General features: G+C 36.0%; 1 protein-coding gene across 1 annotated transcript; it reads left to right on the top strand.

Moving 5' to 3' along the window:
- Positions 1-7610: 7610 nt before the first annotated feature.
- Positions 7611-8543, top strand: LOC129512129 (olfactory receptor 6C2-like). The gene has a single exon (XM_055329407.1). The coding sequence runs from the start codon at positions 7611-7613 to the stop codon at positions 8541-8543; it is 933 nt and encodes a 310-aa protein (XP_055185382.1).
- The last annotated feature ends 3458 nt before the right edge of the window (positions 8544-12001 follow it).

Raw genomic sequence — 12001 nt, 5'->3', positions numbered from 1 at the left:
CTTTCCCCTAAGATCAGGAACAAGACAGGGATGTCCACTCTCACCACTGCTATTCAACATAGTCCTAGTATTCCTAGCTTCAGCATTCAGGAACAAAAAAATAAAAGGCATTCAAATTGGCAAAGAAGAAGTCAAAGTCTCCCTCTTTGCAGATGACATGATACTGTACATACAAAACTCAAAAGACTCCACCCCAAGATTGCTAGAACTCATACAGCAATTTGGCAACGTGGCAGGATACAAAATCAATGCCCAGAAGTCAGTGGCATTTCTAGACACTAACAATGAGACTGAAGAAAGAGAACTGAAGGAGTCAAACCCATTTACAATTGGACCAAAAAGCATCAGATACCTAGGAATAAACCTAACCAAAGTGGTAAAGAATCTGTACCCTAAAAACTATAGAACACTTCTGAAAGAGATGGAGGAAGACACAAAGAGATGGAAAAATATTCCATGCTCATGGTTTGGAAGAATTAATATTGTGAAAATATCCATGCTACCCAGGGCAATTGACACATTTAATGCAATCCCTATCAAAATACCATGGACTTTCTTCAGGTAGTTAGAACAAACTACCTTAAGGTTTGTGTGGAATCAGAAAAGACACCGAATAGTCAGGGGAATATTAAAAAAGAAAACCATAGCTGGAGGCAATACAGTGCCAGATTTCTGGTTGTACTATAAAACTGTGGTCATCAAGACAGTGTGGTACTGGCACAAAAACAGACACATAGATCAAAGGAACATAATAGAGAATCCAAAAGTGGACCTTCAACTTCATGGTCAACTAATATTCGACAAAGCAGGAAAGACTATCCACTGGAAAAAAGACAGTCTCTTCAATAAATAGTGCTGGGAAAATTGGACATCCACATGCAGAAGAATGCAATTGGCCCATTCTCTTACACCATACACAAAGATAAACTCAAAATGGATGAAAGATCTAAATGTGAGACAAGATTCCATCAAAATCCTAGAGGAGAACACAGACAACACCCTTTTTGAACTTGGCCACAGCAACTTCCTGCAAGATACATCCATGAAGGCAAGGGAAACAAAAGCTAAATGAACTATTGGGACTTCATCAAGACAAAAAGCTTCTGCACAGTAAAAAAAAAAAACAGTCAACAAAACTCAAAGACAACCTACAGAATGGGAGAAGATATTTGCAAATCACCCATCTGATAAAGGGCTAGTATCCAAGATCTATAAATAACTTATGAAACTCAACAGCAAAGAAACAAACAATCCATCCATTAAATGGGCAAAAGACATGAGCAGAAATTTCACAGAGGAAGACATAGACATGGCCAACAAGCACATGAGAAAATGCTCTGCATCACTGGCCATCAGAGAAACACAAATCAAAACCACAATGAGATACCACCTCACACCAGTGGGAATGGTGAAAATTAAAAAGACAGGAAACAACAAAGGTTGGAGAGGATGTGGAGAAAGGGTCACCCTCCTGCACTGTTGGTGGGAATGTGAACTGGTGCAGCCACTCTGGAAAACTGTGTGGAGGTTCCTCAAAGACTTAAAAATAGATCTGCCCCACAACCCAGCAATTGCCCTGCTGGGGATTTATCCCAAAGATACAGATGCAGTGACATGCTGGGTCACCTGCACCCCGATGTTTATAGCAGCAATGTCCACAGTAGTCAAACTGCAGAAGGTGCTTCGTTGTCCATTGAAAGATGAATGGATAAAGAAGATGTGGTCTATGTATACAATGGAATATTACTCAGCCATTAAAAACGACAAATACCCACCATTTGCTTCGACATGGATGGACCTGAAGGGTATTATGCTGAGTGAAATAAGTCAATTGTAGAAGGACAAACATTATATGGTCTCATTCATTTGGGGAATATAAAAAATAGTGAAAGGGAATAAAGGGTAAAGGAGAGAAAATGAGTAGGAAATATCAAAGAGGGATACAGAATATGAGGGACTCCTAACTCTGGGAATTGAACAAGGGGTGGTGGAAAGGGAGGTGGCGGTGTGTTGGGGTGACTGGGTGATGGGCACTGAGGGGGGCACTTGATATGATGAGTACTGGGTGTTATGCTATATTTTGGCAAGTTGAACTCTGATAAAAAATTAAAAAAATAACAAAAAAAGCAGACAGATAAATTTTACAGAAAACCACTTTTCTAGTGGTTGCCAGAAAAGATATGGGCAAAATGAATGAAGGTCAGTGGGAGTTATAGATTTCCAGTTATAGAATGAATACGTCATGAGCACAAAAGGTAGAACACAGGGAATATAGTCAATGATGTTGTCATACCATTATATGGTGACAGATGTTAGCGACTTTTGTGTTGAGCTTGGCACGACATATAGAGTTGTTGAATCAGTATGCTGTACACCTGAAACCAGTGTAACATTGTATGTCATCTATACTTCAGTAAAATAAAAATTTGGGGTGAGACTTCTGCTACTTCAAATGCAAAAAAAAATCTATTCAAAACTTTGAGGAACATGAAATTTCAAGAAAACTTGTCATCACAAAAGATAACAATAAGTACTCAATAACTGAACTCAAAGGCATGGAATCTAGTGATCTAACAGATAGAGAAATCAAAATACTGGTTTTAAGGTAACTCACTGAGCTATGAGAAAACATAAGATAGAAATGAAATGAATTCAGTGAAATCAGGGGGAAAAATTCATGAGCTAAATAAGAAATTTACAAAGAGATAGAAATCATTAAAGAAAACAAACTGAAGAATATCAAGTAAATACTAACAGATCTGAAGTGAAAAATAGCAATACAATAATCATAGTGGACTTCAATGCCCTACTTTCAGCAAACGAGAGAACTTCCAGACAGATAACTAGCAAGGAAACATTGTACTTGAGCCATATATTACACCAAATGAACCTAACAGACATCCATAGAATATTCCATCCAACAGCAGCAGAATACATATTTCTCTAAGAGGCATACAGCATATTCTGCAGGATAGTTCTCATGTTAGGGGTAAGAGCCACCAAGTCAGTTACATGCATGTGTTGATCCTCCAACTTCAGCTCAGATTTCTCAGTTCTCAGCTACTGGGCTTTATGAAAATCTGGCACTGCTGAGTACTGTAGAAAGGTAGGGGTGATCTCTGGACTTATAAAATGGTGGATACTAAACACAAAACACTCAGATCCCACATTCCTCATAAGCAGAATGACATCATTCAGTTTACCAAGTTCTGTTCATGTTTTGAGTATGAAAGAGCAGAAGTGGACTTATGAAAAAGCAGTGATTAATGAATATATGAATGATAATTAGTTCTACCTTAATAGGACCCATGGATGAACTACATGATTAGTAGAACAAAATAAACTTTCGTTCTCCTAATGATTAAAAGAAAGCATTTAAGAATAATCAGATAGATGGGGAAGACTAACAAGTAGATCATACAAGTATGCCCTACAACAGAAATCATCAGATGACCCCCAGCATTTCAGCAATATAAAAAGAACATAGTGAGAATCTGATTGCCATTTTATCATCAGATTTTTTCCCCTGCCACTAATACTATTATGATTGCATTTCTTACCTGGGGACATTGCCCCACAGGTGCTGGTTAAATTTTTTTCTTTGTTTTTCTCTAGTTTGTTTTGTTTGCCAAAGTTAAATCTACTGTAGATTCACTAGTGGTTCTAATATAGTCACTAAGGACATTTTCACTGTTCACTTAATTGTTCCCTGTGCACCAATAAGGCCATGCCATTTCTATTAATGAAAATTTATAGAGCAAATCATTTCTTTGCACAGAGAAGTCAAACCATTTTGATTTCCATAGTCAGGGAGAGTTGCTAGCATTTTCTTGCCATGTTTGTCCATCCTTTCAGTTAAAGAATTCAGGAAAATATTATTTTATAGCTCAATGAAAGATAGGAACTCTCATTGACCCATGTTAGACTTGGTGATGATAAGAGCAAAGGATGCTATTCTCTATGCCCTTGCATATTACCTTGCATTTGCAGCCACTCATACCCAGAAGAGCATGTGGAGTTTCAAAGTATACCAAAGTTAACTCAAAATTATAACCACTAGCACCCAGTGTTTCTCAGATTCAAGAAACAACTTTAGATTAAATTTCCCAAAAAGTGATGAGGAACCACCAGAAAGTAAGTATGAAGTGTTTGTCATTTTTGTGCCTAAATGTTTGGGAGCTGGACTCATGGAAGTTGTATAAAATCTGTCCCTGAAAAAAGGCAGTGAGTTTATATATTTCTACTAAAAAATCTGAATACAAGATGTGCTTAAATTTTCAGAGAGGATTCGAAAAGTAATTGCTGAGTTTCCATTTTGTTCTATATAACATAATAATGAATCTGAACATGATTTTTAAGCAGTGCTCTTGGAAAATATCAGATTTAAGAACAAGACTAGCTATAAACACAACTGGAGAGTGTAGTCACTGTTGTGCTATAATGAGAAGGGCCAAAACAAGGATATCAAAAATTATTTCTCCCTTTTTCATAAGATGTTAGAATATGAGGGCTACAAATAACTTCAAAGATGCATCTAAAACATCCTGTTGAATGATTATTTAACTTATACTTGAACATTTCCAGTCCATCTTGAGCTGCTTCAGTCCTAAAAAGAATCCATAATAATAATAATTGTCATGCTCATTAGATTAAACTACATTGTAGGATTTGGAGACTCTGATATTCACCGTTTCTTTACCAGTACATTCAATCAAATAGCACAAAAATGTAAAAATAAGTACATTTGTTATTAATGTAAAATATTATAAGGTTTAGAAAATGTGGGACGCCTGGGTGGCTCAGTGGTTGAGCATCTGACTTGGGCTCAGAGCGTGATCCTGGAGTCCCAGGTTGGAGTCCCACATCGGGCTCTTTCGTGTAAAGTTGAGTCTTTCTAATAAAGGTCATGTGGAAGCTGCCAAAAAAACTATTACTTTTATCATTTTGTTCCTTATATGTTGAGATATGACAAGCAAGTAAAATTGAATTTTGAAGAATATTTAATAACATGAGGGAAATACATCATAAGTGCTTGAAAATAATTGAATGGATAAAGTGAGGTTAAATGAGAAAAGCATCAAATGCTATTTTCAATATAATATTATTTTTATAAAATATAATAAAACAAGTAAATATTCATTTACTAGGCTCATATTTTATTATGGAGGATTCAAACAAGTAATGTTTGAAGGAAACATTTAAGGAAAAAGTAATGGGGCAATGGGTAGCCCAGTTGGTCAAGTATCTGACTTGATTTCAGCTCAGGTCATGGTCTTGGGGTCCTAGGATCAAGCCTCAGTAGAGCTCTATGCTCAGTGGGAAGTCTGCTTGAGAATTCTCCCTCTCCTTCTCCCTCTGTTCCTCCCCCTGCTTGCTCACTCTCTGTCTAAAATAAATAAATACTTTTTAATAAGTAAAGGGAAAAATAATAAATAACAACTCTCCATAATTTAAAATGATCCTTGATAGCAGAAAGTAAAATAGACATGGCCTAAAACTTCAATATTTAATATAATTTCTTTGTGCTAGTCCTTCTTCTTAAAGTAGTCATCCAATGATGTGAAGGTATTTACAAATTTTATTTCAGCCATTTCTTCTGAATTTGGGGCACAAGATTATATATTTTTATGATATGTAATGGTGTGCCATCCAGAGATATTAATTGGGGTGTCAGTGTATTGGCCAACATGAAAAATATGTGTGGCTCTTAGGAAATTTTCATGTCTTAGTCCAAGAAAGCAATCTTGAATCAGCATGCATTATTTATTTGCTGACACTCTTTATCACATAAGTCTAGGTCAGCAGCCTTCTATTATGGTGCATCTATAATGCCTGTCACACTGTGGCAACGCTTCTCAATGGAAAAAAAAATGATGCCTTCTCTAAGCACAAAGGGAAACAACGCTTAAGACATTTTGTGAGGAATATCTTAGAGCAGCACACTAAAAGAACATTTATATTACAATATAATTGGTGACTCATGAGATTTCATTCTAGTCATTTATTGAAGAAACCCAGATGCCCCAGACATACTTTTTGGCTAGGAAACATTAAAAAACTAACATTTTAATTAACTTGTGATTATTAGAATGGTCTGAAGATAAGAAATTCCCCCAAATCCTAAAATTTTTGATTTCCTGGAAACACTTTAATTTTAATCTGGTTTGATCTGGGTCAGTAATTCCAACTCTGACACTTCTTAGTATTGCCACAATTGCTGGGAAAATACATGAATAGGTAGGGAAGGTGAGAAATGAGAAAGTACTCAGTGGCTTCCTGGAAGGTGGTGACAATAGTTTCTTTGACAGGATCTTCAAAAGAAGCATCACGGGGAGACAGTTTTGTAGGGAAACTCAAAAAGATGGTTATTTTTCAGTTTTTAAGAATATCCACACCTAATAACCAGATTTCTTTATTCTCCGTGTCATATTTAAGCCTTCTTAAGCATTAATGCCTGATAATAACTGTCCTTTGGGGAAATAAGTACAGGCTGAGTCTACCCTTGGGCCAGAGTGCTGAGGACCACCAATAGGGATAGCAATTCCCTTGGCATTCCCAAGTCTTCAGAGAATGGAACAAAGGCAAAGAAGTCAACTCCTCACCCAAGTGGTATTCCCTTATGTATGATCACCTTGAAGGATCTAGATTTTATATTATTAATGCAGATGGCAAGTAGACTTAGAAGGCATTTGGAAGCTGAAACATCTATGTGTAAGCTACACAACCCCAATATGGATCATGGAAGCCTAAGAACAGGACTCTGTTCTCTGGGAAAGATATCAGAACATCTTACTTGTCATTATTCTGGGAAGGCTTGGGATGGGTGGGATGCTAGAGAACAGATGGATGTTGAACGTGGAATTCAGGAGAGGAAACAATAGAAGACTGATCAAACTGTTACAGGGGAAGGACAAAGACTCGAATATTTCAGTCTATTATAAAAAGAGAGCAAAGAAGAAATTCTGGAGAAATATGAGACTCAAGAAATTTCATGGTAACTCTGTAATACTGCTCCCAGTTCACCCACACAGTAGAGACTTTTCCAGGATTTTGGGGAGATTAAGTAATTATTTGAAGGAACGAGTGTTGCAAAGCATGGAAATAATACAACTAAGCCATTGGTGGTATTATACTATTATAGCCTATGAGAATGACTTGCTGATATGCTGTCCTGACAGGTGGGAAATAAAAATTGTATACGTATTTTTTCTATTTATTAACATTTATGAACTTCCTACTCTACACTGAGGACTAGAGATACCAAGATGGCTGGCCCTAATCTCAGGAGACTGTGAAATCCTTGTGGTATTTTCTATATACTTTAAAATTGGTCCGATAACTGGAGTGGAAATTAAATTTCAGAGGGATGTTTTCTATAAACCATATTCTGAAGACCAAGGTAAAGCAGAGTCCAGGGAAATGAAGCATGATGCAATCACTTCTACACCAGATTACTGACAATCAAATAAAAGTTCTAAAATATGCTTCTACTAGCTTGCTGGACTACTTTTCTCTAAATAGCTTATTGATATATTACTTTTATATTCTATTCCTCAGATTCAAGGTTTGTAACTTAATAATACAGACTCATTATATATCTGAAGTCAGTAATGAAAAATCATTCTGCAATAACATTCATCCTACTAGGATTAACAGATGATCCACGACTACAGGTTTTTCTTTCATTATTTCTGTTTTTCACCTACATTTTCACTGTTGCTGGAAATCTAATCATTATCCTTCTCACTCTTGTAGACTCTCACCTCAAAACACCCATGTACTTTTTCCTTCGGAATTTTTCCATCTTAGAAATAATATTTACAACTGTCTGTGTTCCTCGATTCTTATACAGCCTGACAACTGGGGACAAAAGTGTTACCTATAATGCTTGTGTCATCCAATTATTTTTTGTTATCCTCATTGGAGCAACAGAATTTTTTCTTCTAACTGCCATGTGCTATGACCGCTATGTCGCCATCTGCAAGCCCTTGCACTACACTATCATCATGAATGAAAGGGTATGCACCATTCTTGTTCTTTGCTGTTGGCTGACTGGGTTAATTGTCATACTCCCACCACTTAGCCTGGGAGTTCAGCTAGATTTCTGTAACTCCATTCTCATTGACCATTTTGGTTGTGATGCATCTCCTCTCCTGAAGATTGTATGCTCAGACACTCAATTTGTAGAACAACTTGTTTTAATCATGGCTGTGTTGACCCTCATAGTCACATTAGTCTGTGTATTTGTGTCATACACATATATTGTCAAGACCATTTTAAGACTCCCTTCAGCTCAGCAAAGGAAAAAGGCTTTCTCCACTTGTTCTTCCCATATGATTGTAGTTTCTATCACCTATGGAAGTTGCATCTTCATCTATATCAAACCTGCAAAGGAAGGAGTGGCTCTTAATAAGGTAGTGTCATTGCTCAATACCTCAATCATTCCTTTGATGAACCCTTTCATTTATACACTACGGAATAAGCAAGTCAAACAAGCCTTTAAGGACTCAATTAAAAAGATGGCATTTCTTTCAAAGGATTAGAAAACTAAAAATATTTTTATATTAAAAACATCCATTGTTACTTCTCATTTTACCATGATTACATAACTCTTATGATCTATTCCCATAGATGTTCCATAGGTTTTAGTTGATATAAATTAGCTCTCATGAAATTCTTTTAGTGTGCATGTTACTTCCTTCTATATCATAATGTGTATCCAACACCCTGGAGTCTGTTTGAACTTGAGTCTGTTATTAGGTATCAAGCAATGAGAGAAGGTGGGGTGAGTCTTGACCAAGTTCAGCATTATCCTGCAAGAAAATTACTTAAAAACTTATATATTTTTCAAGCAAGAGGAGATCAAACCCTTAAGAAGGATAATAAATGTCTGCTTTTCTGAGACTTTCAGTAAAATCTACTCACATGTGTCCTCAAGTAACCCCTGGAGATTATGAATTCAATTTGCAACCACATGATTAGACTTGGGTTGGTTTCAAAAAGTTTCAATCCTGTAGTCATAGGAGATATAAGATTTATTTTAAGGAAGTCAGAGTTTTCTAACTCCTTTTTTCATACCTTGAGATGGAAATTTAAAATTGTGAGACAATCACTTCTCTTTCTCCAAGTTCTCCAGATACTTCAAAATAACCAAAGATATAGCTCTCATATCCCACTAAAATATTCAATGATAGTAGCTACTTGATAAAAGCAAGCCATAATGGCAGTACACACTCAAGAGATGACAAAACCCATCTACTAATATGAGGACAGCAAAGTATTATGGATATTTCTACAAATCGGCATTTAATGGGTGTTTGACTTGTCTAAGCTAGACTGCAAGATCCTGGATAGCATTTCATCTCCTACCTTTCTTGCTATTCCTGCCATCAATATCTACCCCAAATAATAATAATAATAATAATAATAATAATAATAATAATAATAACAATAATAATAAAACGTCTATTAGGTAGCAAACAGTACTACTCATTTTGTAAGGTGAGGACAAAACCTACAATATACCCAAATAAAAAGAGTTAGAAGAGAAAATAAACTTTAACCATAACTAAAGAAAATAAATGTTTACAGGAATATTTAGAATAAGCAAAGAAGCAAGTTATGATTATTAATCACTCTAGATTTTCAAAAATCTAGAACTTTACAAAGTGTTTTATATTGATGAAAAGAGCACAAAAATATAATAAGCTCAAGATAAAATGGAGTAACTGGGAGCACATATTCTCTTCCAATTCAAACCACTATAAATTTAAGCCAACATTTTCCAGAAAACTGACATCAATCAAAAAAGGGAAGTGATACCTGAGAGGTGATTACTTCAGCTTGCTTTCTGAAGATAGTGGTGAGCAGAGCCATGCAAAGTCCATCAGTCTGGCAGAGTTAAGAAGATGTAGGTGGTACTTCAGAAAGTACCAAGAGATACCACTCTAAAGTTCATGAGAAAGAATACCAAGAGGTGGAATAGGCATACAAAAAGATATCTGGTGATCTACAGATGGCTCCATCATGATCATTCAGCTGAATACTGGTCAGGAGACCCGGGATCAAGTACCACGTCAGGCTCTCTGCACGGATCCTGCTTCTCTCTCTCTCTCTCTCTCTCTCTCTCTCTCTAATGAATAAATAAATAAAATCTTTTAAAAAAGAAAAACAAAATGTCATAATTTACTGGGTATAATTCAGAAAGATTTGCCTCAGTTTGGGGAAGGAAATGCTAGGCTAAATGCTACTCTAGTCCAATTGAACACATGAACACGGAATCTGAATGGACAAAACTGTTTCCAAGTGATTCAAGTGATACCAGAATAAAGCTAAAGAATCTTCATAGGGATAAAAATACATCCAGCATTCAAGAAGGCAAATTCATGAAGCCTGACACAATTAAAATTCACCAAGCATGCAAATAAGCAGGAAAATGCAACTTATAATGAGACCAAGCTATACACATAGAACTCAAATGTAAAAGATAATATAATTAAAACAAAATATAGTTAAAACAGTAATTACTATACTTTGTATATTGAAGAAGAGTGAAGAAAGATTGAACATATTAAGTAAAAAATGAAAAATATTAAAAAGATCCAAATCAAACTTATGGAGATGAAAACTATACTTTATAAGAAAAATATAGATAGAATAGCTGTAGCAATTAGAATAATAAATGAATAAATAAATAAATAAATCTTAAAAAAAAGAACTCCATGAAATAGAGACCAGAACTGTGGAACAGATGAACAAAACCAGGAATTGGTTCCTTGAAAGAATTAATAAGATAGATAAACCATTAGCCACCCTTATTAAAAAGAAGAGAGAAAAGACTCAAAATTATAAAATCATGAATAAGAAAGGAGAGAGCACCACCAATACCAAGGAAATAAAAATGATATTAAAAACTGATTATGAGCAGCTCTACACCAATAAGTTAGGCTATCTAGAAGAAATGGACGCATTTCTGGAAAACCTCAATCACCAAAACTGGAACAGGAAGATATACAAAACCTGAACAGGCCGATAAGTGGGGAGGAAATTGAAGCAGTCATCAAAACCTCCTAAGACACACAAGTCCAAGGCCAGATGCCTTCCCAGGGGAATTCTATCAAATGTTTAAAGAAGATACCATACCTATTCTACTAAAGCTTTTTGGAAAGATAGAAAGAGATGGAATACTTCCAAACTCGTTCTATGAGGCCAACATCGCATTAATTCCAAAACCAGATAAAAACACCACCAAAAAGAATTATAGACCTATATCCATGATGAACACACATACAAAAATTCTCAAGAAGATACTAGCCAAAAGGATCCAACAATACATTAAGAAGATTATTCATCATGACCAAGTGGGATTTATCCCCGGGATGCAAGGCTTGTTCAACACTCGTAAAGCAATCAATGTGACTGATCATATCAGCAAGAAAAAAACAATAACCATAGGATCCTCTCAAATATGCAGAGAAAGCATTTGACAAAATACAGCATCCATTCCTGATCCAAACTCTTCAGAGTGTAGGGATGGAGGGAACATTCCTCAGCATCTTAAAAGGCATCTACAAAAAGCCCACAGAAAATATCATTCTCAATGGGGAAACACTGGGAGCCTTTCCCCTAAGATCAGGAACAAGACAGGGATGTCCATTCTCACCACTGCTATTCAAGATAATACTAGAAGTCCTAGCCTCAGCAATCAGACAACAAAAAGAAGTAAAAGGCATCAAAACTGGCAATGAAGAAGTCAAAGTCTCCCTCTTCGCCGATGACATGATACCGTACATAGAAAACCCAAAAGCCTCCACCCCAAGATTGCTAGTACTCATACACCAATTCAGCTGTGTGGCAGGATACAAAATCAATGCCCAGAAGTCAGTGGCATTTCTATATACTAACAATGAGACTGAAGAAAGAGAACTTAAGGAGTCAATCCCATTTATGATTGCACCCAAAGCATAAGATACCTGGGAGTAAACCTAACCGAAGAGGTAAA

Source organism: Nyctereutes procyonoides, unplaced genomic scaffold, assembly GCF_905146905.1.
Source record: "Nyctereutes procyonoides isolate TBG_1078 unplaced genomic scaffold, NYPRO_anot_genome, whole genome shotgun sequence".
Taxonomy (NCBI): Eukaryota; Metazoa; Chordata; class Mammalia; order Carnivora; family Canidae; genus Nyctereutes; species Nyctereutes procyonoides.
This window is presented reverse-complemented; position numbering and strand designations above follow the sequence as displayed.

Coding starts and splice junctions, on each gene's coding strand:
- LOC129512129 (XM_055329407.1), top strand. CDS start 7,611: ATGAAAAATCATTCTGCAATAACATTCATCCTACTAGGATTAACAGAT.